A 26,156-nucleotide genomic window follows, 5' to 3' on the forward strand; every position below is an offset into this window, starting at 1 on the left:
CTACTAGTGTAAACATTAAGCGCTGCGGTCACTGTCACGGCCACTGGCAATGGTTGCGCTCCATGTCCCAATGGCGCAAAATCCTGCAGTAGCTGGCAGATGTGACCAGACAGTTCCCTAGACATGCACAGTTTTCAGCGACACTGGTTCTCGGTCATCTGCAGGAATGAAAGTCTATAGACCCTGGATCTGGCTAGGCGCCAACCAGCAAAAGCTCACTATGGCTCTTCAGTGGCGTGTGCAGGAGCCCCAGCTGCCCCTTCTTCCTGAGGGTGCTGCTCCTCCATCTGCCCAGCCAGGGACATCCGTTGCTCTCTTCTTTGTCGCCTTCGCTCTCTGTATACCATGAGGTATATGGCTAGTTCACCAGATTCCATGCTTTTGCTGTACTCCTTCTGCAGGATGAAAGAGAGAGACTAGTGGGTTAGCTTGAGTGTTCTGAGAACCTCTCTTGGTTAAGTTTGAAGGCTCCTTAACGCATTCCGGAGTGTGCTGGCCACCACTTGGATGGCCAGAGTTTAGTGCGCTGCACAGCTGCCCGAAACCCCACCCACCTCTGCCCCACTCCACCTTACCTAGTGCAACTTAAAGGCAGCCTTCACCTCTTAAAGAGAGGATGCATTGCACCTACAAGAATTGGTGGGATTGTTTTCAAAAGTGATTCTGGTTTGTAATATTTGAAGAATGGTTGAACATGCGAGAAAGAGGACACCAATATTTTCTGACATTGCACTGAAAGTCCAGATGTGAGAGGTGGAAAGAAATAGGGTTAGGGTTAGGGTTAGGGTTAGGGTTATCCTGTATCTGCAGAGGCCCTCCAACATATGCTCAGGAGGCAGTGGGAAGAAGTAGAAGTGGTGGGCAATGCCAGGAGTGTTGCCCTAAGAATATGTATACGCTGCAGGCAGAAACTTAATAATTCCACATGAGTTCTCTCGGTGAGTGGATTTATTTTCCAGTGGCACATCATATCGACTGCACCACTAGCCTCACCCGCTGCTCAATTCTCTATGTCCCTACTACCCACCTACCCACGAAGAATTCAGCACCAAATTGGCATAAGGCTCTGCACAGAGCTTGGAGCCCATCTTTTTCAATACGGTCCCCTCCATTAGCACACTTGGGAAACTTCCCCCAATTGCATGACCCGATCTCATAGCTTGTATTATAGCACAAACAACTTCCATAAAATATCTGAATGCTACAGTGGGAGCCCAGACTGCTGCCACCATGGCCCTGGGTGCCACTGTTCAAGGAGGCTTCCAGGGAATCACAGCAGTCCATCAATCTGTTTTCCAACAAAAATAAATACATATTTCACTTTCATCTTTTCTTCAGCAAATCCTAACAGCACAGTTACCCTCCTATGCTTCCTTCTTCCGAGGTACGATTAGGGTTGTATTATAGCATAAACAGTTTCCATAAAATATCTGAATGCTATAGTGGGAGCTCAGACTGCTGCCATCATGGCTCTGGATACCACTGTTCAAAGGATTTTTATTAACTAACCCTTGTTGCCCAGTAGCCAGCCTTTGACTGCCATTGTGGGTTAAATATAGGTGGCACAGAGGATGGATACAGAATGAAGAAATCATGACTGTTGGCAGGATAATGAGCATTCACTTGATGCCACGTCTATGATCACAAACCAGCTGCACATTGAAGGAATGGGATACCTTTGGATTCATGAAATGGCAGTTTTTCCAGATGAGGTGCAAGCCGCACAGTGCACCTGCAGTTAATGGAATCCTGCACCATGGGGACATCTGCAATTTTTGTAAACCCTTCTGCTTGCTCTACCTGCTTGTCTCTAGCAAGTGAAAACGAGATTAAACTGTCTTCCTGTGTATGGAGAGCCTCAGTGAAATTCACCTTATGCGGGGTGGCACTGTCCTATTCAAGGGGAAGTGGTGGGGTGGGAGGGGTAGGGGGGTTAGGAGGGGGATAGTGGTTGCGATCTCTTTACCCAAAGCTACCCTGTCATGTTTAAGGAGCTGATCCCTATACCCAGAGTTGAAATGTGCTTGATAAAGGACAGGGGTTTGTGGCTATCCCTTTACCCAGAGCTGCACTGTTCTGTTTAAAAGAAGAGCTGGTGGTAAATATACCCAAAGCGCCTGTGTCCTGTTTATTGAGACGGGAGGGGTGGAAGAGTGGGTGTTGGTGCGATGTGTGATGCGAATGGTCCTGAAACGGAAGCTGCACTGTTCTGTTTGAGGAGGGGTTGGGGGGAGCTGAGTTGATCCCTATACCTGGAGCTCCACTCTCCTCTTTAAATCCAAATTAAAACACAGAAAATCCATCTCAATCATGTCTGGTAATCATCTTTGGATTGTTAGCTGAGCCATGTGCCATTTGACATAGGGTCAAGCAGATTAGAGAATTAAACACCAAGCTCAAAGAGTGGTGGGCTGGAATCAGTGTCCTGGCCATAACTATGGACTATGATTTAAACGAACTGGGTGTCGGGAATGTGGGGAGGTGGAGGTTTAATGGAGATGGGGTGCGATCTCTATACCTGGAGCTGCACTGTCCTGTTCAAGTGGATGAGGGTTGTTACATATAGTGGAGATGCACCATCCTGTTTAAGAGATGGGGGTGGTGATACCAATAGTTGGAGCTCCACAGTCCTGTTTAAGGAGTGAGCGCAGAGGGTGATCCCTATACCTGGAGTGGCACTACCCTGTATAAGTGGTTGAGGGGTGATCCCTGTACTTGGAACTGGATCGTCCTGTTTAAGGGGGTAGTCATAGAGTCAGAGTTATACAGCACACAAACAGGCCCTTTGGCCTATCGTGTCCAAGCCAGCCATAAAGCACCTATCTATTCTACTCACATTTTCCAGCACTTGGCCCGTAGCCCTGTATGCTATGGCGTTTCAAGTGCTCATCTAAATACTCCTTCTGTCTCTGCCACCCCCTTAGGCAGTGCGTTCCAGATTCCAACCACCCTCTGGGTGAAAAAAAACTTCCTGCCCCTTACCTTAAATCTATGCCCCCTGGTTATTGACACCTCTGCTAAGGGGAAAAGTTTCTTCCTTATCTTACCTTATCTATGCCCCTCATAATTTTGTATATCTCTATCAGGTCCCCCATCAGCCTTCTCTGCTCTAAGGAAAACAATCCAAGCCTATCCATAGCCGATATGCTCCAGCCCAGGCATCATCCTGGTGAATATCCTCTGCACCCCCTCCAGTGCAATCACATCCTTCCTTATAGCGTAGCGACCAAAACTACACACAGTACTCCAGCTGTGGCCTAACTAGTGTTTTATACAGCTCCAACATAACCTCCCTGCTCTTATATTCTATGCCTCGGCTAATAAAAGCAAGTATCCTATATACCTTCTTAGCCACCTTTTCTATCTGTGCTGCTGCCTTCAGAAATCTATGGACATGTACACTAATGTCCCTCAGATCATCTGTACTTCCTAGAGTCCTACCATTCATCGTGTATTCCCTTGCCGTGTTAGTCCTCCCAAAATGCAGCCAGAGCTGCACCCTCCGGTTTAAGTGGATGGCTGGTGATCCCTACAGCTGGAGTTACACTGTCCTGTTTAAGGGAAAGGGGGGTGATCCCAAAAGCCGGATCTGCGCCGTCCTGTCGAGGCGGATGGGGGTATTCTGGAGAGCCGGAGCTGCACCGTCCTAATTAAGCGGATGAGGGGCTGTGCTGACAGCTGTGCCTGGGACGGCGCGCTGACGTCAGTGGCCTGTGCGGACGCCAGACCTGTTGCTGGAGTTGGGGCTGAAAGTTTGTCTCGGCCGCTCGATGTGAAGGAATGTGAGGCGGGGAGAGCAGCAAAGCGACAGCCGCTGGGCCCGGGCCTGGTTGCAGGTGAGAGGAGGCCAGGCAGCAGCTGAAAGCAGCCCGATTCTTCACTCGAGAGAAGGGGGAGCGGGCCGAAGGTGGCTGCAGCTCCAGGGCGCTGTCCAGGGTTGATTGCCGAGCAGGCCCGGCCGGAGCCGAACACCGCCCCCCCTCCCCGACCCTCACCCCGCGCCAACCCAACAGCTTCAACCCAGCGAGCGGGGGCAGCGGCCCCTGATTATCTATCCCCTCGCCCCAGCCTCTCCTCAAAGACTTCTTTGGGGGTGTGGGGCCGCCCCGTCTCTTCCACAACCAACAGCTAAACCCCCACCACCCGAACCATCCCCCCACCAACCCACTTGGTCTGGACAGCGAGCGGTTCTGGAATCAACATGTCGGCCCCGCGGGGGAGGGAGGGGATGTGAGGGCAGCAGAGACCCCGCCGCCCCGCTCTCTGCCCGCGCCGCCCCGCGACCCCGCACTCTGCCCGCGCCGCCCCGCGACCCCGCTCTCTGCCCGCGCCGCCCCGGGACCCCGCACTCTGCCCGCGACCCCGCTCTCTGCCCGCGCCGCCCCGGGACCCCGCACTCTGCCCGCGACCCCGCTCTCTGCCCGCGCCGCCCCGGGACCCCGCGACCCCGCTCCCTGCCCGCGCCGCCGCGGGACCCCGCTCTCTGCCCGCGCCGCCCCGGGACCCCGCTCTCTGCCCGCGCCGCCCCGGGACCCCGCTCTCTGCCCGCGCCGCCCCGGGACCCCGCTCTCTGCCCGCGCCGCACCGCGACCCCGCTCTCTGCCCGCGCCGCCCCGCGACCCCGCTCTCTGCCCGCGCCGCCCCGCGACCCCGCTCTCTGCCCGCGCCGCCCCGCGACCCCGCTCCCTGCCCGCGCCGCCGCGGGACCCCGCAATCTGCCCGCGCCGCCGCGGGACCCCGCTCTCTGCCCGCGCCGCCGCGGGACCCCGCACTCTGCCCGCGACCCCGCACTCTGCCCGCGCCGCCCCGCGACCCCGCTCCCTGCCCGCGCCGCCGCGGGACCCCGCACTCTGCCCGCGCCGCCGCGGGACCCCGCTCTCTGCCCGCGCCGCCGCGGGACCCCGCTCTCTGCCCGCGCCGCCCCGGGACCCCGCTCTCTGCCCGCGCCGCCCCGCGACCCCGCACTCTGCCCGCGCCACCCCGCACTCTGCTCATGACGCCCCGGGACCCCGCACTCTGCTTGTGCTGCCCTGCACTCTGCCCGTGCCATCCCACACTCTGCCCGTGCCGCCCCTTGACCCCGCACTCTGCTCGCGCCTCCCCGCGACCCCGCACTCTGCTCATGACACCCAGGGACCCCACACTCTGCTTGTGCTGCCCTGCACTCTGCCCGTGCCACCCCGGGAGCCCGCGCTCTGCTCGCACCGTCCCGGGACCCGGCACTCTGCCCACGCCAATCCAGCACTCTGCCCACGCTGTCCCGCACTCTGCTTGTGCCGCCCCGGGAGCCTGCGTTCTGCCCATGCCGGCCCGGGAGCCCGCACTCTGCCCTGACGCCCCGGGACCCCGCACTCTGCTCGCACCTCGCCGCCCTCTGCCCGTGCCGGCCCGGGAGCCCGCCCTCTGCCCGTGCCGGCCCGGGAGCCCGCCCTCTGCCCGTGCCGGCCTGGGAGCCTGCCCTCTGCCCAGGCCGGCCCGGGAGCTCGCCCTCCCCCTGGAGCCCGCGCCGCCGTGGGACCCCACGCCGCCCCGGGAGCCCGCGCTCTGCTCATCCCGCTGGACCGGGACCCAGAGCACCCACCCTCGCCGGCAAAGCGGGAGCCCACGCCCCTTGCCCCAGGCCGGAGCTGGAGCCTGCGCCCTCGCCCCTACCCCAGGCCGGAGCTGGATCCCACGACTTCGCGCATCACCCATGCCCTCGCCCCTACCCCTTAGCCAGAGCGGGAGCCTGCGCCCTCGCCCTCCGCTGGAGCGGGGCCCGCGCCCTCACCCCCAGCCGGAGCAGGAGCCAGCACCATCGCCTCTCTCAGCCCCCTGCTCTCCCCTCAACTCCCCAGTACCCTCCACTTCCCCGAGCCCCGTTGAGTCCTCAACCACCCCTTCCCGTGCCCGCCAGTGCCCCCTCTCTACCCCTTGCCTGCGCCCGCCCCCTCCCCCCGTGCCCACTAACCAAAGCCCCTTCATCCTGTCTCCCCGCTCCCAGTCTTTACTTCAAAAAATGTAGCACTTTGGCTTTTCTAAAATAGCTGGAAGCTCGCATCTTGAGAAGTCATTGCTGAGAAGTTTGAAACTTTGATCGTTCTCTTATAATATATAACTGTATGCTGGTGCCTAAAAGACTTAAATGAGCATCATTTTGTTGAAGTGTTGAACTCATGGTGACTAATTTTCTCAAATTGCGTTTAATCTCAAGTTTTCCTTTACATTGACCCTCAGTAAGTGATCCAAAGTTGTCACAAATAAACAAAGTTTTCTCTCCATTTAATAAGTGTGTACAGTGCTGTTTGAAACAATTAGGTATTTGCCATTTACTACATAAATATAGCTGTACAACCTCAAGTTGCTTAACCCTTGCACAAGCTTCTTGGTGCAAAACTGTAACTAAATTGATAAAATAGTGAAATATTTTTCTTGTCAGGTTTTAATTTGTGGATTGGGTCAACAGCCAATTTATTTACAGTTCATTTTGTGCTTTTACACACAGAAAATCAAAGATGGCTGCACAAGTGCTCGAGCAATCTAGTGGGACCAGTATGTTTTCTCGCTCCAGTGTTGGAATTTCCTCAGATGAGGAAATATGTGGACTTAATTATCTTTCCAAGAATGACTTGACAGCAGCACCACAGCTAGTTATGTTGGCAAATGTTGCCTTAACTGGTGACATAAGCTGTTACGATTACCATGGGGAGGATAGGCAGATGGCGGAATTGAAAACAGTAAATGACAATTTATCGGACAACGAAGATGATTTGAGAACTGACATGAACGATGCATTGCAGTCTGAAAGTCTAAGTGCAGAAAATTCAGTTCTGTCAAGTAGCGCAACGAAGGACAGTTCTGAGAGTTCTTCCCAAGATACTTGTGACTCGGGCACAGATTCAACAGAAGTAGTGAATCAGGAGAGCTTAGCCGACAAGGGGAAAAAATCCAAACCATTTCGCTGTCGCCCCTGCCAGTATGAAGCGGAGTCCGAGGTGGAGTTTGTGCATCACATCAAAGTACACAGCGCCAAAAAGTTTATTGTTGAGGAAAATGCAGAAAAACAAACCAAATCCAAAGTTCCAGATCCTCTTCCTGAAGACACTGATATTTCTAAAGGCCCCATTCGCTGCGATAGATGTGGATATAACACAAACCGATACGATCATTATTTGGCACATCTAAAACACCACGACAAAGTTGGAGAAAATGAGAAAGTTTATAAATGTACCATCTGCACGTACACTACTGTCAGTGAATATCACTGGAAAAAGCATTTGCGGAACCACTTTCCCCGCAAGGTTTATACTTGTTCACAATGCTCTTATTTCTCCGACAGGAAGAACAATTACGTGCAGCATATGCGAACACACACAGGTATGGCTTCATTAGTCCTTGAAAGAAAGTTGTGAGATTATGTGGGATTCGATTGATACTAGATTTTCAAAGAAATAACTTACGTTTAAGTAACACTTTTATCACACCCCATGAAAGCAATGAGTTGTTTCAAGTGTGGTCACAGTTGCTATGTAGGCAGTGCTTCTGCCAATTTGCACACACAGCAAAGTCCAAAAACATCTAACAAATGAGATGAATGATCGGCTTGGTGGTGGTGCTTAATACAGGAATGTTGTTATGACACTAAGAGAACTCTTAGTGCTGAGGATATTTTACATCAGGTTGGTGGGCTATTGGTTTAATGTCTCATTCAGAAGACAGCACCAACAGTGCAGCAGTTCTGAGTGTCAGTCTAGATTATTTGCTCAAATCCTTGACTGATGCTAGACTTGGGCAAATGTGCTGCTGAGTGAGCCAAGTTGGTGCAGTGTTTAAAAGGCACCAATCTCTTCCTGCCAAAAATAAGGTACAGTGGTCAAATTAGTAGGGGTAGGTTCAAAAATAGATTTAGAGATTATTGCCTTACATTTTATTGCAGCATCAGCATAGGTGTTTGTTTCAATCCTTAAAATACTTATGTACAAAATGCTTATGTATAATAATGCTGCAGAATAATTTCAGCATAGAGGCTTGTTGGGATCTTTATGAAGCAATTGCAGAATTGGCAGAAGGTGGTGAGTAATATAAAAGTAAGAAAGACTGGCTTTATATTGCACTTCAAGATGTCCTAAAATGTTTTACAGCCAGTCAAGCATAGTCACTCTTGTTAGGTAGGAAATGCAGCAGGCAATTTGAATGCAGCAAGGTACTGAAAACAGCAATGAGAAAAGTGACCAAGATAATCTGTTTAGTGATGTTGGTTAAGGGGAAAATATTAGCCAGGATTTCAGAAAGTCAAAATGGCACCTGGGATCTTTTTATATTGACATGCAAGAGTTTACAAGGCCTTATTTCAAAGTAATGTAGTTGTCTTTTATTTGGCTTTTTAAAGTTCTGGTTTGTTGTCAATTCAGTTAATGAAATTTTGAGTTATTGTACGAATACATTCTAGTATGTTGTCTTAAAGATAACAGATACTGCAGGGTCTTCTCATCTTGAACTTGGATTAATCTTTCTACAGTCTGTTTAAATGTGTTGCATTGATGTTGGTTCTAAGTGATCATAGTTTTGCAATACAATGAAATTAAATGTTTGCATGTTAGAAACCTCTCTAAATCTGCATAGGAGTATGAATAAGCTGTATGGTGGCCCACTCTGTACTGAAGAAGTGAAGCACACAGCTGGATAACATTCTGTGAATCGAAAAGTTGGCTCAGCAAGTTAAATTACCAATCATTGGTACAGTTTTCTGAATTTTTGCTTGACAGTTATGGGACGGAGTTTTCACTTTGGGCTTAAAATCTGCTATGAACCAATGCAATCAGGCTGCAGTTAAAACATAATTAATAAAAAAATCTGCTTTAAAAATTATTTCTTGATATTTTGAGTGGTAACTTGGTGCATTTTGATTAACGCAGCTGCAAATGGGTTTATCATAAAATGAGCATTTTTAATCACTCAATCCATCACCTTTGGGTAGCCCAATTTTAATATGAAAATGAATTTTAAAATATGTAGAAACATTTACAAGTTACATTGGAGTACAGTAGTCAGTTTCGTAGTGAATTAAAAAAACAACCAAAAGTTCTTAAATCATGCATATTAGGGCCCTTGCATCCATTGAATCAATTTAATGTTTAGAGCCTCCTCGAAGGCCTGCAGATGAACACAGTTAAGAACTCCCAACTCAACAAAGGGACATGGCCAGCTTCTAGCACAATGTATTTAAACTAACGCAAAGATGGCAAAAACTTGATTTGTGCTAAATGTAATTTGCATTTAAATTTTTTTATTTATTTGCAAATTGTGCTGAAAAATCCAGCACAACTAAATGTGAACTCTACCCCTATAAAGCTTATCAATATGTTGATCATCTGATTGCATGATGATCCCTTTTACAAAAGTTTGTAAAGTCCATTCCAGATTTGAGAGAAATAAAATAGCAGCAGCAAATTGCATTTATGTAGTGCTTTTAATGTAGATTAAATATTTTGATACACTTCTCACAAGAAAAAGGAGACAAAAGAAAAATTTTAAAAACTTGGTCTAGCGATTCGATTTATTAATAGGAAGATCTTAAACAAGAAGAGGGAGGTGGGGGAATTTAAGGAAGGTCTTCCAGAAAGTGGTATCTAGGCAATTAAGACAAGGCTACCAATGAGGGAAAGGTAGGTTGGAGTGCACAAGTGCCCAGAGTTAGAGGAATGGTGAGTTCTGGAGGATGTCTTTGTATGGGGGAGGGATGAGGCTAACATGGGACTTAAAATCTGAAGCTTTTCTAAACTGGAAGCCTATTGTTATGACACAGCCGATGGTAAATGCTGAGCTGTTCAAATCCCAGAGGGAAACTTGAAACAATTGTCATAAGCAATTTTTGCAATTTGTATGTTTTGAGATGCAGGCTTTGAATTCAGTAAATAGACCCCTGACAAAGCACAGTCTGGATAGTGGCATTTTTTCTTTAAGCTCTGGGTCCTTGCAGACAGAGGCTTGAGGCTTACAGGCTGGAGGCTTTAGATCTTAGAATCCCTCTTCTTTTTACCAACAGCCTTTTCTTCCTTTATACATATTTTCCTCTTTGAATGCAAATTTTCATTGTATCACTGTCTTTTGAACTTTACCTCTTCTAATAATAAGACCTTTTCATAATACCCACTTTATTAGTGATCCTTGGGAAAAATAAACAAACACACTTTCTGGGCTTCACCTGGTTAGATGTAATATTTCACTCCCTCTCTTTGAATCTAAACTACACTAGTTTGTTTCAAGAAAAATGCAAATTGCTGCCATGTTTACCTAATTAACATTTCAAACCTACTTCTGTTCTATACATCAAAGCCTGTAGACCAGCTGGCTGTAATCCAATTGACGCACACGCACGCACAGACAGAGACACACATGTACGTATAGGACTGGGCGGAGGTGTGCAAGGGAATGGGGAATAAAGAAAGCCAATTGAACAGAATCTCTTGTCTTGTAGATGAAGAAATCCAGTGATGTCCCCAAACCTAAAGGTGTATGGGGCAGGTGAGAGGGATTTAAGGAGAGCTTGGTAGTAGACAATCAGACCCTGGGGTTAACTTTGCACCAGGTGCTCTCAATTAGTATTCGAGACTTGGAATGTGGGCCCTTTACTGGATGGATGACTAGGATGGGAGATGATGAAAGCTTTGCTGGGAATAAGACATCAAAAATATCAGTAAAAACAGAAAATGCTTCAAAAGCTCAGCAGATCTGACAGCACCTGTGGAGCGAGAAGCAGAGTGGGCAGCACCTGTGGAGCGATAAGCAGAGTTTTTAAAAATTCATTCATGGGATGTGTGCCTCGCTGGCTGGGCCAGCATTTATTGCCCATCCCTAGTTGCCCTTGAGAAGGTGGTGTTGAGCTGCTGCCTTGAACTGCTGCAGTCCATGTGGTGAAGGTACACCCACAGCGCTGTTAGGAAGGGATTTCCAGGATTTTGACCCAGCGACAGTGAAGGAAGCGGCGATATATTTCCAAGTCAGGATGGTGAGTGACTTGGAGGGGAACTTCCCAGGTGGTGGTGTTCTTGCTGCTCTTGTCCTTCTCAGTGGTCGTGGGTTTGGAAGGTGCTGTCTAAGGAGCCTTGGTGAATTCCTGCAGTGCACCTTGTAGATGGTATACACTGCTGCTACTGTGTGTCAGTGGTGGAGGGAGTGAATGTTTATGGATGTGGTGCCGATCAAGCGGGCTGTTTTGTCCTGGACGGTGCCCAGCTTCTTGAGTGTTGTAGGAGCTGCACTCCTCCAGGCAAGTGGGGAGTATTCCATTACACTCCTGACTTGTGCCTTGTAGATGGTGGACAGGCTTTGGGGAGTCAGGAGGTGAGTCATTCACCGCACGATTCCTAGCCTCTGACCTGCTATTGTAGCCACAGTATTTATATGGCTAGTCCAGTTCAGTTTCTGGTCAATGGTAACCCCCAGGATGTTGATAGTGGGGGATTCAGTGATGGTAATGCCATTGAACATCAAGAGGCGATGGTTGGATTCTCTCTTGTTGGAGATGGTCATTGCCTGACACTTGTGTGGCGCGAATGTTACTTGCCATTTGTCAGCCCAAGCCTGGATATTTTCCAGGTCTTGCTGCATTTGGACATGAACTGCTTCAGTATCTGAGGAGTTGTGAATGGTGCTGCACATCGTGCAATCATCAGCGAACATCTCCACTTCTGACCTAATGATGGAAGGAAGGTCATTGATGAAGCAGCTGAAGAGTTGACAGCATCTGTGGAGAGAGAAACACACACTCACACCTTCCCCTCCCTCCCAAAACCATGATAGGGACCCCTCGTCCTCACTTTTCATCCCACCAACCTCCGTATTCAAAGGATCATCCTCCGCCATTTCCACCAACTTAAGCATGATGCCATCACCAAACACATCTTCCCCTCACATCCCCGTCAGCATTCCATAGGGACCGTTCACTCCAGGACACCCTGGTCCATTCCTCCATCACCCCTAACACCTCACCCCCTTCCCACGGCACCTTCCCATGGAATCACAGAAGGTGCAACACCTGCCCCTTTGCTTCGTCCTCCTCACCATCCAAGGGTCCAAATGCTTGTTTCAGGTGAAGCAGCATTTCACTTGCACCTCCTTCAATTTGGTCTTCTGCATTTGCTGCTCCCAATGTCGTCTTCTCTACATTGGGGAAACCAAACGCAGACTGGGTGATCGCTTTGCAGGACACCTTTGGTCTGAAGCCCAACGCAAACTGGAGGAACAGTACCTCATCTTCCGATTAGGCACTTTACAGCTTTCTGGACTTAACATTGAGTTCAACAACTTCAGACCATGAACTATCTCCTCTATCTCCACCCCTTTTTAAAATTTATTTTTATCTACTTACTTTTATTTTTATTTTCATTTTTATTAATTTATTCATTGTTTTAGCCCCTTTTATATTTTTTTTTTTGGTCCTTTTTTTCCCCAACCACCACCCCCTCCCTCCACCCCACCGCCATAAGAGCCATCTGTTACTTATCCATGTCCTTTCACAGAGCACTGACCCTTGTTCTGCTATTAACACATTCTACTTTCTTACCTTTATGTCACTGTCAGCACCTTCTTTAGTCCTTAACCACTACCATTAATACTTATTTTGTCTTTTTGTCCATGACAACATTGCCAATCTCTCCTTAGCCCCCACCTATCAGTGGCCTTCTATCCAGCTTCTCCAGCTCCATCCCGCCCCCCTTAAATAGTACAAATTTATACTATTTCTACTTCTCCTTAGCTCTGAAGAAGGGTTATATGGACTCAACGTTAACTCCCCACAGGTGCTGTCAGATTTCCAGAATTTTCTGTTTTATTTCAGATTTCCAGCATCCGCAGTATTTTGCTTTTATCGAAAATAGAAGGGTGGGAATGAACAGATGCAAAGACTTCCAGGCAAACAAAAGACTAAAGCCTAGGCAGAACATAGTTTGAGAGTGTGGTTGTAAGCAATGTGGAGTGTGGGTGGGTGGGTGCTGGGACGAAGCCTTTTTCCAGGGCTAGGGAAAGTGGGGTTGAAGAAGCTTGTAGTGATGTGAATTGAGAGGTATACAAGGAAGTGGATGGAGATACCTTGTCATTGATTGAGACCATGGAAGTGGAGAAGCCATATAAGTAGGAGGACTATATGGAAGAAGTCTAGAGAGAACAAGATGGCAAGGAAATGAAGATTGAAATCACCTAAGTGCACAGGCTAAGTGAAGAAGTAAGGGAGAATATCTTGGTGAAATACTCAGGATGGAGCTTATGTGGAAGGGGGCAGTTGGCAAAGATTTGAAAGGAGAGGCAAGAGGATTGGAAAAGAGTGAGCTGCTCTGAAAAGGACAAGGTACTAACCTGTTAGGATAAGGGTTGGATTGTAGCAGACAAACTTCAGAGAATAAAGGAAGAAGTCCAGAGAGAAGAAGATAGCAAGGAAATGAAGATTGAAATCACCTAAGTGCAGAGGCTAAATAAAGAAATAAGTGAAGTTGTGCCTGTGACATTAGAATGGTGAAGATGAGTCTTCTAATTTCCCTTCTTGCTTGCTTACCTTACACTCACTGTGTGATTAGATGATGTTTTCTCACAGGGTGACAAAAATGCATGATCCAAGATTCTTTAAAAGCAATGAAAAGAATTAATCACGAATGTGTGAAGAAATATGTAAACAAAAGCACAAAAATAGCCTTGAAATTATGCTCAACCAATAGGGTGGGATGGATTGACTGATTCCTGGAACTTGCATGGTGAATCTTTGGGGAAAAATTGACTTTTCTAAAAAAATGTCTTTGGATTAGTGGAAAGACCATCCACGTATTTTGTGATAAACATGAGCTATTAGTAGCCTTATTGATATGGTACTGGACTAGTATGAGCTCCATTGTGAAATTTGATTCATTAAACCTCTGCTAGCAGCAGGAAAAATGGCATGAAAGTTTCTGGTTGTCACAAAAACTCAACTGATTCACTGATGCCCTCTAGGAAAGGGAAGCTGCTACCCACACCAGATCTGACCTGGTTACATGTGATCCCAGTTCCACTGTATGTGTTTGACTCTTAACTTACCCAGGAAACTCAAGATGGACCCAGACATTGTTTCAAGATAACATTCATGCATTCCCAGTTTATTTGACCTTGCAAAGCCCTCTTCACCAAAATCTGATGACTGATGCTCAAGTTTGGAGGGTTGTCCCACATGCTGGATGAGAAACGGCCTTACAGAACATTCTAAATTTCTTCATTACCATCCTGGCTATTTGATGTTCCAGCGACAGTCAGGTAATAGTGGAGGTGACTCCAGGAGGCACCTGATGTTTCCTCCAGATCGATGAAATCCAGTCAAACAATGTTGAAGAAGCCTTCTGATTACTCCCTCTCTCACATAACTGATGAATCAGTACTGCACCATCTGGGGTAAGATCTGAGGGAGGCAAGAAAGTTAAATTTATTCTGGGTGGGGACTTCAATATCCTCCACAAAGTGGGTCTTGGTATTACCACTGGCCAAAATACCCTCTAAATTGTGCAGGTGAGAAGTCACGCAGCAATCCGGGACATGCTGGACACAATCAACATTTCCCTTAAGATGTGTGCATGCACAGCTGTGCAGCAATCTTGAAGGGGCTGTATAGTGCAGCAAACAAGCCATATGTAACAAAGTAAAAATAGAGGAACATTTGCCTGCATCTCACCTGGCTAAATCCTGAAGGATATGGCTGCCAAACTGCCTCTTTCAGGCTGTAAGGGATCCAACATGAGGGAATAAGATGTGATCTCATCTGCACCATTCTAATGTCATAGGCACAACTTACGTGATAGCATCGATAATAGTAAACACTGTACGGCCCTTGTGAAGGTAAAAGTTTGATCTTCACAGTGGGGGCACTTCATTGGGTAAAGTGGCACTACTACTGTGCTAGGGAGAAACTAACAACAGATCTGGCAGTTGAAAACTGTCTTTACATTATGTAGCTTCAAAGTCCAGTACATTCCTCGATCCCCATCAAAATGGGTGACGAATCCTTGTATCACACATCCCTTTAATTGTGTACAAACTTGCTAAACTGCAACATGGATGACAGCATACTAAATGGCAGAAGCTGCATGTTATAGACACAGCTAAGTGATCCTACTATCAGTAGATCAGAGCAGTGCTCTATTGAAAGTGGATGAGTGCAGCTCCTACAACACTTAAGGAGCTTGACACCATCCAGGACAAAGCAGCACGCTTGATTGGCACCCCATTCACAAACATTCACTCTTTCCACCACTGACGCACAGTAGTAGCAGTGTGTACCATCTACAAGATGCACTGCAGGAATTCACCAAGGCTCCTTAGACAGCATCCTCCAAACCCGCGACCGCTACCATCTAGAAGAACAAGGGCAGCAGATAGATGGGAACACCACCACCTAGAAATTCCCCTCCAAGTCACTCGCCATCCTGACTTGGAAATATGTTGCCGTTCCTTCACTGTCGCTGGGTCAAAATCCTGGAACTCCTTTCCTTACAGCACTGTGGGTGTACCTACACCATGTGGACTGCAGCGGTTCAAGAAGGCAGCTCACCACCACCTTCTCAATGGCAACTAGGAGTGGGCAATAAATACTGGCCCAGCCAGCGAAGTCCACACCCTGTGAATGAATTAAAAAAATGGGAGGAAGCAGCTCAGACAAGTTTAACCATGGCAGAGACTAGTAAGCAAGTAGGTGCAAGAGGCATGGTTGAACTGTTTGTAAGCACCTTCAGAGCCAAAAGTGCCAAACTAACTATCCTACTCAGCCTCATCCTGAGGTTCCCAATGTCATTGTTGCCCATGTCCAGACAATTGGATTCACTCATTTAATATTATGAACCAGCTCAATACATAGGACACAGTAAAGACTATAAACCCTGTCAACATCTCATCTGTGGTGCTGAAGACCTGCTTAACAAGCCAAACTATTTCAGTATAGCTACGTATCTATGTATCTGACAATGCAGGAAATTGACCAGCTACAACATTCCTTTTTCCTAAAAATCATGATATATCTTACCCAGGTAATTACTCTCCTATCAGCCTTTGCGTTCTCACCAGATTATTTGGAGGAGTTGTGAATAGTATCACCAAGGGCCACCTGTTCAGCAACAACCTGCTGACAGAAGCTGAACTGACTATGCTCAGTTCAGCTTCTGTCAGAAACACTTGGCTCCAGAATTCATCATAGCTTTCCTTAATGCCCTTTTGTTGTGGGGGTGAAGAGAGATTTGTTTTTACAACTGTGCTAAACCTCAGTTCCTATGCATTTTTTCCAGGGTGCTCTTGGCCTTTCTGATCACGTTTTTAATATGTTTCTGAATTTTTTCTTATCATCCAAGTGAGCTGCTTTTCCTTTTTCCCTAAGGATACACGCAGGCTATTGATCTCTTTCTCTTTTTTTTAATTTCAAATCCTGTCTACCCAGATTTTAACATTTTATAGCTTTGTACTTCCCAGAGCATCAATTTTTAACTGCTGACATATAAACCTTCGTCCAGTCTGAACTTTCTAATGTTGTATTCCTTTCTATTGATAAAGCAGTACAGTACACAGAGAAGCACGTTGTCTGCTGCCTCACAGCACCAGGTTCTAAAACTTGCCCTCTAGACATCATTTTCAGTCCTTGAATCCATTCAGGGGTGTTCAAGACTGGAATAATAAGCATTGAATTTTCTACTCTGGCAGTACTGAAATGACAGCTGAGCAGCATGGAGCTACTTGTTGTTGATATGTACATCTATACAATCAGCTTTCTAAACTGTCTTTTTATGGTTTGGGAAGGAAGGGAATGCAGGGAACAAGTGATTAAAAAGGGAGAAATTGCATACACTACCCCTGTCAAGGAGTGAGCTTTGGCTTACTGGTAGCATTCCCATCTCTGAGTCAGAAGGTGAAGTGTTCAATCTCAATACCAGACAGTCCTGATAATCGGAGACTGGAATATGGCCTCTAAATACTGGATTGACATCCAGGACGATGCTTGTACCAGATTGAGTGATTTCTTTCTCAGGAGTAATATTTCAGCTGCAGAAATAGATGGTTTCCAACATCAGAGAACCCCAGTGACTGCAGACTGATGTGTGTATGTTAAAGATCACTTAGAGTCTGATTTGTTGTGGCAACATGCACTTTCACATTCATGTTGTAGTCTGGAGCTTTGAATGTGATGGTAGAGGCTCCAACTTTCTTTACACCACATTGCTGGCTGAAAATCCCTCCTGCTCTTACCGCCTGCCGTTGGTGTTGGGAGGATTTTCAGGTTGATACTCAATCTGTTTGGCTGCATTATGAGTGCATCTTCCTTGGCCATCAAGTCCTGGAGCCTCTGACTCAGAGGCAGGGACGCTACCCACGGCACTACAAGACCTCTTGCAGACTGGAGTGCCAGCTCTGCATATTGAGTTGATGTCTATCTGGGTTACTTTCCTTTGAACTGCAAATTCCTTGCAGCTGATGTTGTAGATGTGAATTCCATGGCAGTTATCCTTTGCTCAAATGAATAAAGTTATTCCAATATAAGAGTTTAATTCTTTAAGTTGAGTATAATTAAAGAATATAAATTTTGCCAAAATCTGCCCACAGTCAAATGGTCAAAAATTTCAAAACATGATCATGGATGTTCTTAACATAAGGCCACATCTTCTGCTGGGCCTTATGGATTGGGAGCATAACACCAATGCCTTAAATTTAAAATTCTCAACTTCATGTTCCAATCCCTCTATGACCTTGTCTTCCCATCAATGCCGATCTTCCAGTGGCACTGATGGCTGACTGTTTCTTATTTTTGTTTTATGTTCTGGTCAAAAAAGTTTAGAGGTGAGTGTGTGTAATTTGATGCACTTTCCTTAAGATCTGATTCACCTTTGAATTTAAATAGTGATGCTTGTTAAACTATGGATATGTTCATGCACCCTTCAAGAAGTTGATTCAAGATGACTGATCCAAATGGAATGGCATTTGATCCTTTTATAGCAATTCTTGCATAAACTTAGTAATTTAACAGCTATTTTGTAATTTAACAGCTGATTTTGAGTGCCTTAAACTGTAGCGACCAGAAATGCCCTTGTTTCAATCTCCTAATCTGCTGATTTAGCTGATATCAGACAAAGCAACAGTAGGAGTGCTACAGTTAATATTAGCCTCTTAATTAGGGAGGAAAATATTGACCTGATCAATTTCTAGTTACCCCAGGCTCCGGGTGGATGCCAATGGACATTAATTCACATCCAGCTGTGATATCCCAGTTATGTGGGATTGCCTGCTGTTAGTGACCTTTGTGGCTCTCAAATGGCATTTCAACAAGGTGCCAGAGGATGGACCGTTGTTTATAGAACTGTTCACCAGTTTGTTTTCTCCCTGCTTGTAGATGGATCTTCTCACTAAAACCTGCATTATTGTAGCTGGTGTGCAACAAGACATACCTAGTGTTGGCAACAGCAGCCTCTGCAAAATGTCTGATGTTCTTACTTCCCTCCCTCTCCTTCACCTGCTGATGTTTTAAATAATATTGAAGACTGAATGCCAGTTCTGTACAAACGACAAGAGCTGAGGCTTTTTCCTGCCCCTTCTAAACTTGAACCAGAGGACTGGTGACTTCTGTTATGAGGCAGTTTCACCGGGTTAAGTAAGCTTGGAGTTCTGATTTTTGATGAAAAGTTCAGCATTTTACAACTAAAAAGCATCTGCCCTTTATAAGGGGACACTTTTTGTAAATAAAAGTTGTAATCACTGATGCTCGTAGAGTTAGATGCACTGAGTAACAAACTTCTCCCACATAAAATTCAACCTGTTGCATACAGTTCTCACTAAAATTATTGCTGATAACAGTTCTAGTTACAGACTAGATCTATCAAATTGAGTACTGCATAAGTTTTGCCTCATTTATTTAGTAAGTAAGACATTCCAATGCTCTCTGACCTACATTGACTCTCGGTCCACCAATGCCTTAAATTTAAAATTCTCAACCTCATGTTCCAAAGCCTCCATGACCTTATCTTCCCTATATCTCCAACTGCCACTGGCCATGAGACTCTCCAACACTAATTACTTATGTATCCCACATTTCCTTTGCCCCCTGTTGGCAACGTGCCTTTGGCTGTCTAGGCCCAAAGTTCTGGAATTTCCTCACTTGTGTCTCCTCCTTTAAGACCTTGTTTAACATGTACCTATTTGATTAAGCTTTTAGTCACCTGTCGTATTGTCTCTTTTGGCTCTGTTTAATTTTTGATGTTTTACGGCCATGTGAAGCATCTTGGCATATTTACCTATGTTAAATGGGCTATGTAAATATAAGTTGGCATATATCTGGTACGTAACATAATATGAAATACAATGTGGAGAAATGTGAGGTTATCCACTTTGGTAGGAAAAACAGAAATGCAGAGTATTTCTTAAATGGTGAGAGATTGGGAAGTGATGAACTTCAAAAGGACTTAGTGCACTTGTTCATACGTCCTTGAAAGCTAACATGCAGGTACAGCAAGCAATTAAGAAGTCAAATGGTAAGTTGGCCTTTATCACAACAGGATTTGAGTATAGGAATAAAGATGTCTTACTGCAATTATACAGAGCCTTGGTGAGACTGCACCTGAAGTATTGTGTGCAGTTTTGGTCTCATAGAGTCATAGAGGTCTACAGCACAGAAAAAGGCTCTTCGACCCATCGAGTCTGAGCTGGTCAAACAAGTACCAAACTATTCTAATCCCATTTTCCAGCACTAGGCCCATAGCCATGGCATCACAATTGCTCATCCAAGTACTTCTTAAATGTTTTGCGGGTATCTGCCTCTACCACCCTTTCAGGCAGTGAGTTCTAGATTCCCACCGCCCTCTGGATGAAAAAAATTCTTCCTCACGTCCCCTCTAAACCTCCTGCCCCTTACCTTAAATCTATGCCCCCTGGTTATTGATCCCTCCACCAAGGGGAAAAGTTCCTTCCTGTCTACCCTATCTATGCCCCTCATAATTTTATGCACCTCAATCATGTCCCTCCTCTGCTCCAGGGAAAATAACCCCAGTCTATCCAATCTCTCCTAATAACTAAAACTCTCCAGCCCAGGCAACATCCTGGTAAATCTCCTCTGCACGCTCTCTAGTGCAATCATATCCTTCCTATAATGCGGATTCCAGAACTGCACATAATACTCTAGCTATGGCCTAACCAGCGCTTTATACAGTTCCAGCATAACCAGCACTTTGTCTCAGGGAGATCTGTGCACGCGAAAGAGCGCACTCCCGGCTCAGGGAAACCCCCCTTCCCGCCCGCACAGGGTGTGCATAGCGCTTCCTGGTAGACGTCACACTTGGCGGGCGCCCACTCCTGCACAGCCCCCCCGACAGGGGATAAATGCTGCCCTAGCTGTTGCCTAACCAGCGTTTTATATAGTTCCAGCATAACCTCCCTGCTCTTATATTCTATGCCTTGGCTAATAAAGGCAAGTATCCCATATTCCTTCTTAACCACCTTATCTACCTGTCCTGCTACCTTAAGGGACCGGTGGACATGCACACCAAGGTCCCTCTGATCCTCGGTACTTCCCAGGGTCCTACCATTCATCATGTATTCCCGTGTCTTGTTTGTCCTGCCCCAGTGCATCACCTCACACTTATCCAGATTAAATTCCATTTGCCACTGATCAGCCCATCTGACCAGCCCGTCTATATCTTCCTGTAATCTAAGGCTATCCTCCTCACTATTTACCACCCCACCAATTTTCACGTCATCCACGAACTTACTGATCAACCCTCCTACATTCAAGTCTAAATCATTTATAGATAGCACAAACAGCTAGGGACCCAACACTGAGCCCTGAGGAACCCCACTGGACACAGGCATCCAGTCACAAAAACACCCCTCGACCATCACCCTCTGCTTCCTGCCACTCAGCCAATTCTGGATCCAATTTGCCAAATTGCCTTGGATCCCATGGGCTCTTACCTTCGTTATCAGTCTCCCATGCAGGACCTTATCAAAAGCCTTGCTGAAGTCCAAGTAGACTATGTCAAATGCATTGCCCTCATCGACACACCTAGCCACCTCTTCGAAAAATTCAACCAGATTGGTCAAACATGATCTCCTTACCCAAGGAAAGATATACTTGTAATAGAGAGAGTGCAACGAAGGCTCACTAAGTTAATTCTTGGGATGGAGGGATTGTCCTATGAGGAAGGATTAATTAGACTTTACTCTCTGGAATTTAGAAGAATGAGAGTTGATCTCATTCAATAATACAAAATTCTTACAGGGCTCGACAGGGTAGATGCAGGAAGGATGTTTCCCCTGGCTGTGGTGGAGGGGAATCTAGAACCAGGGGATGCAGTTTCCGAATAAGGAGCAGGCCATTTAAGTCAGAGATGAGGAGGAATTTCTTCACTCAGAGGGTGGTGAATCTTTGGAATTTTCTGCCCCAAAGAGCTGTGGAGGCTCAGTCATTGAGTATGTTCAAGACTTAGACTGATCGATTTCTATATGTTAAAAACATCAAGGGCTACAGAGATAGTGCAAGAAAATGGTGTTGAGCAGAAGATCAGCGATGATCTCATTGAATGATGGAGCGGGCTCAAAGGGCTGAATGGCCTACTCCTATTTCTTATGTTCTTATGTAACCATTTCTCATCTACTCATCCAAACTAAAATTCAATTCCATGGAGCTAATTTCAGGAAAATTGTGGTGGAATGTGCAACAGAAATAAATAAAATCCAGTGTCCATATTGCACACTTTTATAGAGTTCAACTATTTAGCACAAGTGGAGATTAACGAAATAAACTGACTCAGGTTTCCTGAAATTAAGTATGCAGCTGAATGCAAAGATAGTGTAACTTGGAGCCCTGAAAACAGAGGAGGCAAGGCAAGCTTCCGGTGCCAGCATTTATTGTCCATCCCTAGTTGCCCTAGAGAAGGTGGTGGCGAGCTGCTGCCTTGAACTACTGCAGTCCATGTGGTGTAAGTACATTCACAGTGCTGTTAGGGAGGGAATTCCAGGATTTTGACTCAGCAACAATGAAGGAGCAGCAATATATTTCCAAGTCAGGATGGTGAGTGGCTTGGAGGGGAGCTTCCAGGTGTTGGTGTTCCCATGCATCTGCTGCCCTTGTCCTTCTAGATAGTAGTGGTCGTGGGTTTGGAAGTCGCTGTCTAAGCAGGCTGGGTGAGTTCCTGCAGTGCATCTTATAGATGGTACACACTGCTGCCACTCTAATGGTGGTGGAGGGAATGAATGTTTGTGGATGGGGTGCCAATCAAATGGGTTGCTTTTTCCTGGATGGTGTCAAGCTTCTTGAGTGTTGTGGGAGCTGCACTCATCCACACAAGTGGAGAGTACTCCATCACACTCATGACTTGTGCCATGTAGATGGTGGACAGGCTTTGGGGAGTCAGGAGGTGAGTTACTCACCACAGGATTCCTAGCCTCTGACCTGCTGTTGTAGCGACTGTATTTATATGGCTATTCCAGTTCAATTTCTGGTCAATGGTATCCCCCAGGATGTTGATAGGGGAATTCAGTGATGGTAATGCCATTGAATGTGAATGGGCTATGGTTAGATTCTGTCTTGTTGGAGATGGTTATTTCCTGGCACTTGTGTGACATGAATGTTACTTGACACTTGTCAGCCCAAGACTGGATATTGTTCAGGTCTTGCTGCATTTGGACATGGACTGGATTTGAGTGTTTAACTCATCATTTGTGAGTGAATGAGATCAGTTCTGGCAAGGTCTTGGAATAAGTGCCAGAGGCTTATCTTTGTTCCATTTTCCACTTTTCCATTTTCAATCAGAGGTCAGAAAACAGTTCAAAAGAATCTCTGGAAGAAGATGCACAGATAATGCATAAAAACTGAATGCTCCACTGTGGAAAGGTCAACATACTGAAAGTGATTCTTATTGGGAGTAAAATGTTTCACTTAAGTGGCTTTGATGTAATAAAATCCTCAAAATGCTCTTGGTAGGAGCATACAGTTAAACTGGAATTGGTAGCAGATCTTTCTTTGATTAAGCTTTAGGAGGAGATATGTTATGAGAAAAGCTTTGAAGCATAGATTTCAAAACCTTGATATCAACCAGTGATTTGCACTGAAGGAACAATGGTGTAGTGGTTAGGTTACTGCATTAGTAATGCAAAGGCCTCGAATAATGCTTCGGGAAATTGTTCCTCGTTGGATGACATCGGGGACTTTGGAGTAAATTATGCTTGACAGCACTATCAGGCTAGATTGTGTTTAAATCCCTGAAGTGGGAAGTTGAACCCACCACTGCTTAGCCTAGAGACGCAGGGGCTCAAGCAGTGAGCATCCAGACCATGAAGAGACCAAAGACTATTTCAAATCTCTCCATGGCAGCTGGGGAATTTAAATGTAATTAAATAAATATGGAATAAAAAGTTAGTCTCAGCGATGGTGACCGTAGAGCTGCTGGATTGTCTTAAAAACCTATCTGGTTCACTAATGCCCTTTCGAATCATAGAATAGTTACAATACAGAAGGGAGCCATTCGGCATGTTGTATTTGGTGCTGGCACTGTGCAAGAGCAAATCACTTAGTGCCGCTCCTACCTTTTTTCCCATAGCCCTGCAATTTTTTCCTCTTCAGATAAAGATCCAATTCACTTTTGAAAGCCACAATTGAATCTGCCTCCCACCACATTCTCGAGAAGTGCATTCCAGATCCTAATCACTCACTGCATGAAAGAGTTTTTCCTCATGTCGCCATTGCTTCTATTGTCAATCATCTTAAATCGGTGCTCTCTACTTATGATCCTTCTGCCAATGGGAACAGTTTCTCCCTATCTACTGTTTCCAGACTCCTCATTTTGGACCAAGCTATAATGAGGTCTAAAGGAGAGGGGTCCTAATGGAATCCAAACTGAGCATCAGCAATCAGGTTATTAGTGCTGTCAAGCATCATTTACTCACTATCAGGCTAGATTGTGTACAAATCCCTGAAATGGGGAGTTGAACCCACCTTGCTTAGCATAGAGCAGTGAGCATCCAGACCATGAAGAGATCAAACACCCATACAACCTGCTGAACTCACCTGCCACCGGGAAATTGTTCCTTGTTGGATGACATCGGGGTACTTTGGATTTACAATAATCAGACTGCAGGAGGGCGTTGAAGAGGAAGGAAACCTATCACCCTTACCTGGTCTGGCTGGCAAATGATTCCAGATCCACAGCAATGTGGTGACTTCTAACTGCCCTCTGAAATGGCCTACAAGCCACTCAGTTGTAGCAAACCATTGTAACAGAGTCAAATTAGAATAAAGCTGGATAGATCATCCAGCATTGACTTAGGCATCGGAAACATCCAGCTCAGCCAATCCTGCAAGCCTTTTTCACTAACATCCTGGGATTTGTGCCAAAATTGAGAGATCTGTCCCTCTGACATAATCATACTTTGCGAATCATGCCTTTTCGCTAATGTTTCCGACTCCTCTATCACCATCCCTGGAGTGTCAACATTGATTCCAAACCCCAGGAAGCCTCATGATATCAAGTTGGATATGGACAAGGAAACCTCCTGGTGACTATTAACTACCACCCTCCTTCAGCTGATGAATCAGCATTGCTCCATGTTGAACGCCACTTGGGAGGAAAGCAGACTAGCAAGAGCACAGAATGTACTCTGGGTGGGAAACTTCAGTGTCCATCACCAAGAGTGCTGAGCAGCACCACTACTCATTGAGCTGGCCATGTCCTGGAGGACATAGCGTTCAGACTGGGCCTGAGGCAGGTGATGAGAGAACTAACAGGAGGGAAAAACCTGCTTGACCTCGTCCTGACCTGTCACAGATACATTGACGGTCTTGATAGGACTGAGCATCACACAGCCCTTATAAAGAAGTCCAGTCTTCACATTGAGGACATCCTTCAACGTCTTGTGTGGCACTACCACTGTGTGAAACGGGATTGATTCAGATAAGATCTATTTGCTCAAAACGGGCATCCATGAAACGTTGTGGGTCAGCAGTAGCAGAATTAAATTGCACCACAATCTGTAACCTTATGGCCTGATATGTACCTCATTGTACTTCATCAAGACATGGACAAACACTGGTTTAATGAGGAGTGTGGGAGTGCATGCCAGGAACAGCACCAACCATACCTAAAAATTAGGTGTCAACTCATTCAGCTACAGTACAGGACTACTTGCATGCTGAACAGTGGAAGCAGCATGCTTTAGACAGAGCTAAGCTCAGGTCCTGCCACATCCATTCGTGAATAGCTTATTAGACAATGAGGCTTTACAAGCATCCCCATCCTCAATGATGGGAGAACCCGGCACATCAGAGCAAAACACAAGGCTGAAAAGTTTGCAATTATCTTCAGCCAGAACTGCTGAGTGGATGATTCTTCCCAGTCTCCTTCTGAGGTTCCCGACATCATAGATGTCGGTCTTCAGCCAATTCATTTCATTCCAAGTGATAATCAAGAAAGAGCTGAGTGCACTATATAGCAAAGGCTCTGAGCTCTGACAACATCTCTTCCATGTCACACATCTTCCTGACTTGGAAATATACTGCCATTCCTTCATTCAAATTGGTTTGAAATTCTGGCACTCTCTCCCTAATACCAGAAAGGAAGATAGTTGTGATTGTTGGGGACCAATCACCTCAGTCCAAGGATATTGTTGCAGGGATTCCTTAGGGCAGTATCTTAGGCCCAATCATCACAGTACAGACTGCAGCGGTTTAAGATGGCGGCTCACCACCATTTTCTCAATGGTAATTAAGGATTGGCAATAAATGCTGGCCTTGCCAGAGACACCCATATCCAGTGAGCGAAAAGAAAAACATTTCAGAGTCTGTTATTGGCTTATAGAATTTTATTACTATAATTAGCCAACAACACAATTGCTATTTGTGTTGATTACCAGGATGATGTTAGGTGAAGGAGACGGACTGTTTTTAAAAAAATTCTTTCATGGGATGAGTGTGTCACTGGCGATGGCAACATTTGTTTCTCATCCCTAATTGCCCTTGAGAAGGTGGTTGTGAGCTGCCTTCTTGAACCACTACAGCCTATCTGGTGTAGGTACACCTGCAGTGGTGTTGGGAAGCAATCCCTATGTTGAGACTTACCATGCTTACTCTCTAAGAAGGAGCGTGCAAGGCATCCAGATGTTCACGACTTATGAAAGTGAGGTAAAATTATAGATATTCATCA

The 26,156-nt window shown here is 46.1% G+C and overlaps 1 protein-coding gene across 1 annotated transcript in view; it reads left to right on the forward strand.

Annotated features, from left to right (window-relative positions):
- The first annotated feature begins 3,617 nt into the window (after positions 1–3,617).
- The window catches only part of rest (RE1-silencing transcription factor), a 47,127-nt gene continuing 24,588 nt past the window's right edge, over positions 3,618–26,156 (forward strand). The window contains exons 1-2 of the mRNA XM_078570173.1: positions 3,618–3,836; positions 6,485–7,356. Of these exons, the coding sequence (XP_078426299.1) occupies positions 6,495–7,356 (862 nt within the window). The 5' untranslated portion in view covers positions 3,618–3,836; positions 6,485–6,494. The remainder of the gene's footprint in view (positions 3,837–6,484; positions 7,357–26,156) is intronic.

The sequence above is a fragment of the Cetorhinus maximus genome, chromosome 2 (genome assembly GCF_964194155.1).
Source record: "Cetorhinus maximus chromosome 2, sCetMax3.hap1.1, whole genome shotgun sequence".
NCBI lineage: Eukaryota > Metazoa > Chordata > Chondrichthyes > Lamniformes > Cetorhinidae > Cetorhinus > Cetorhinus maximus.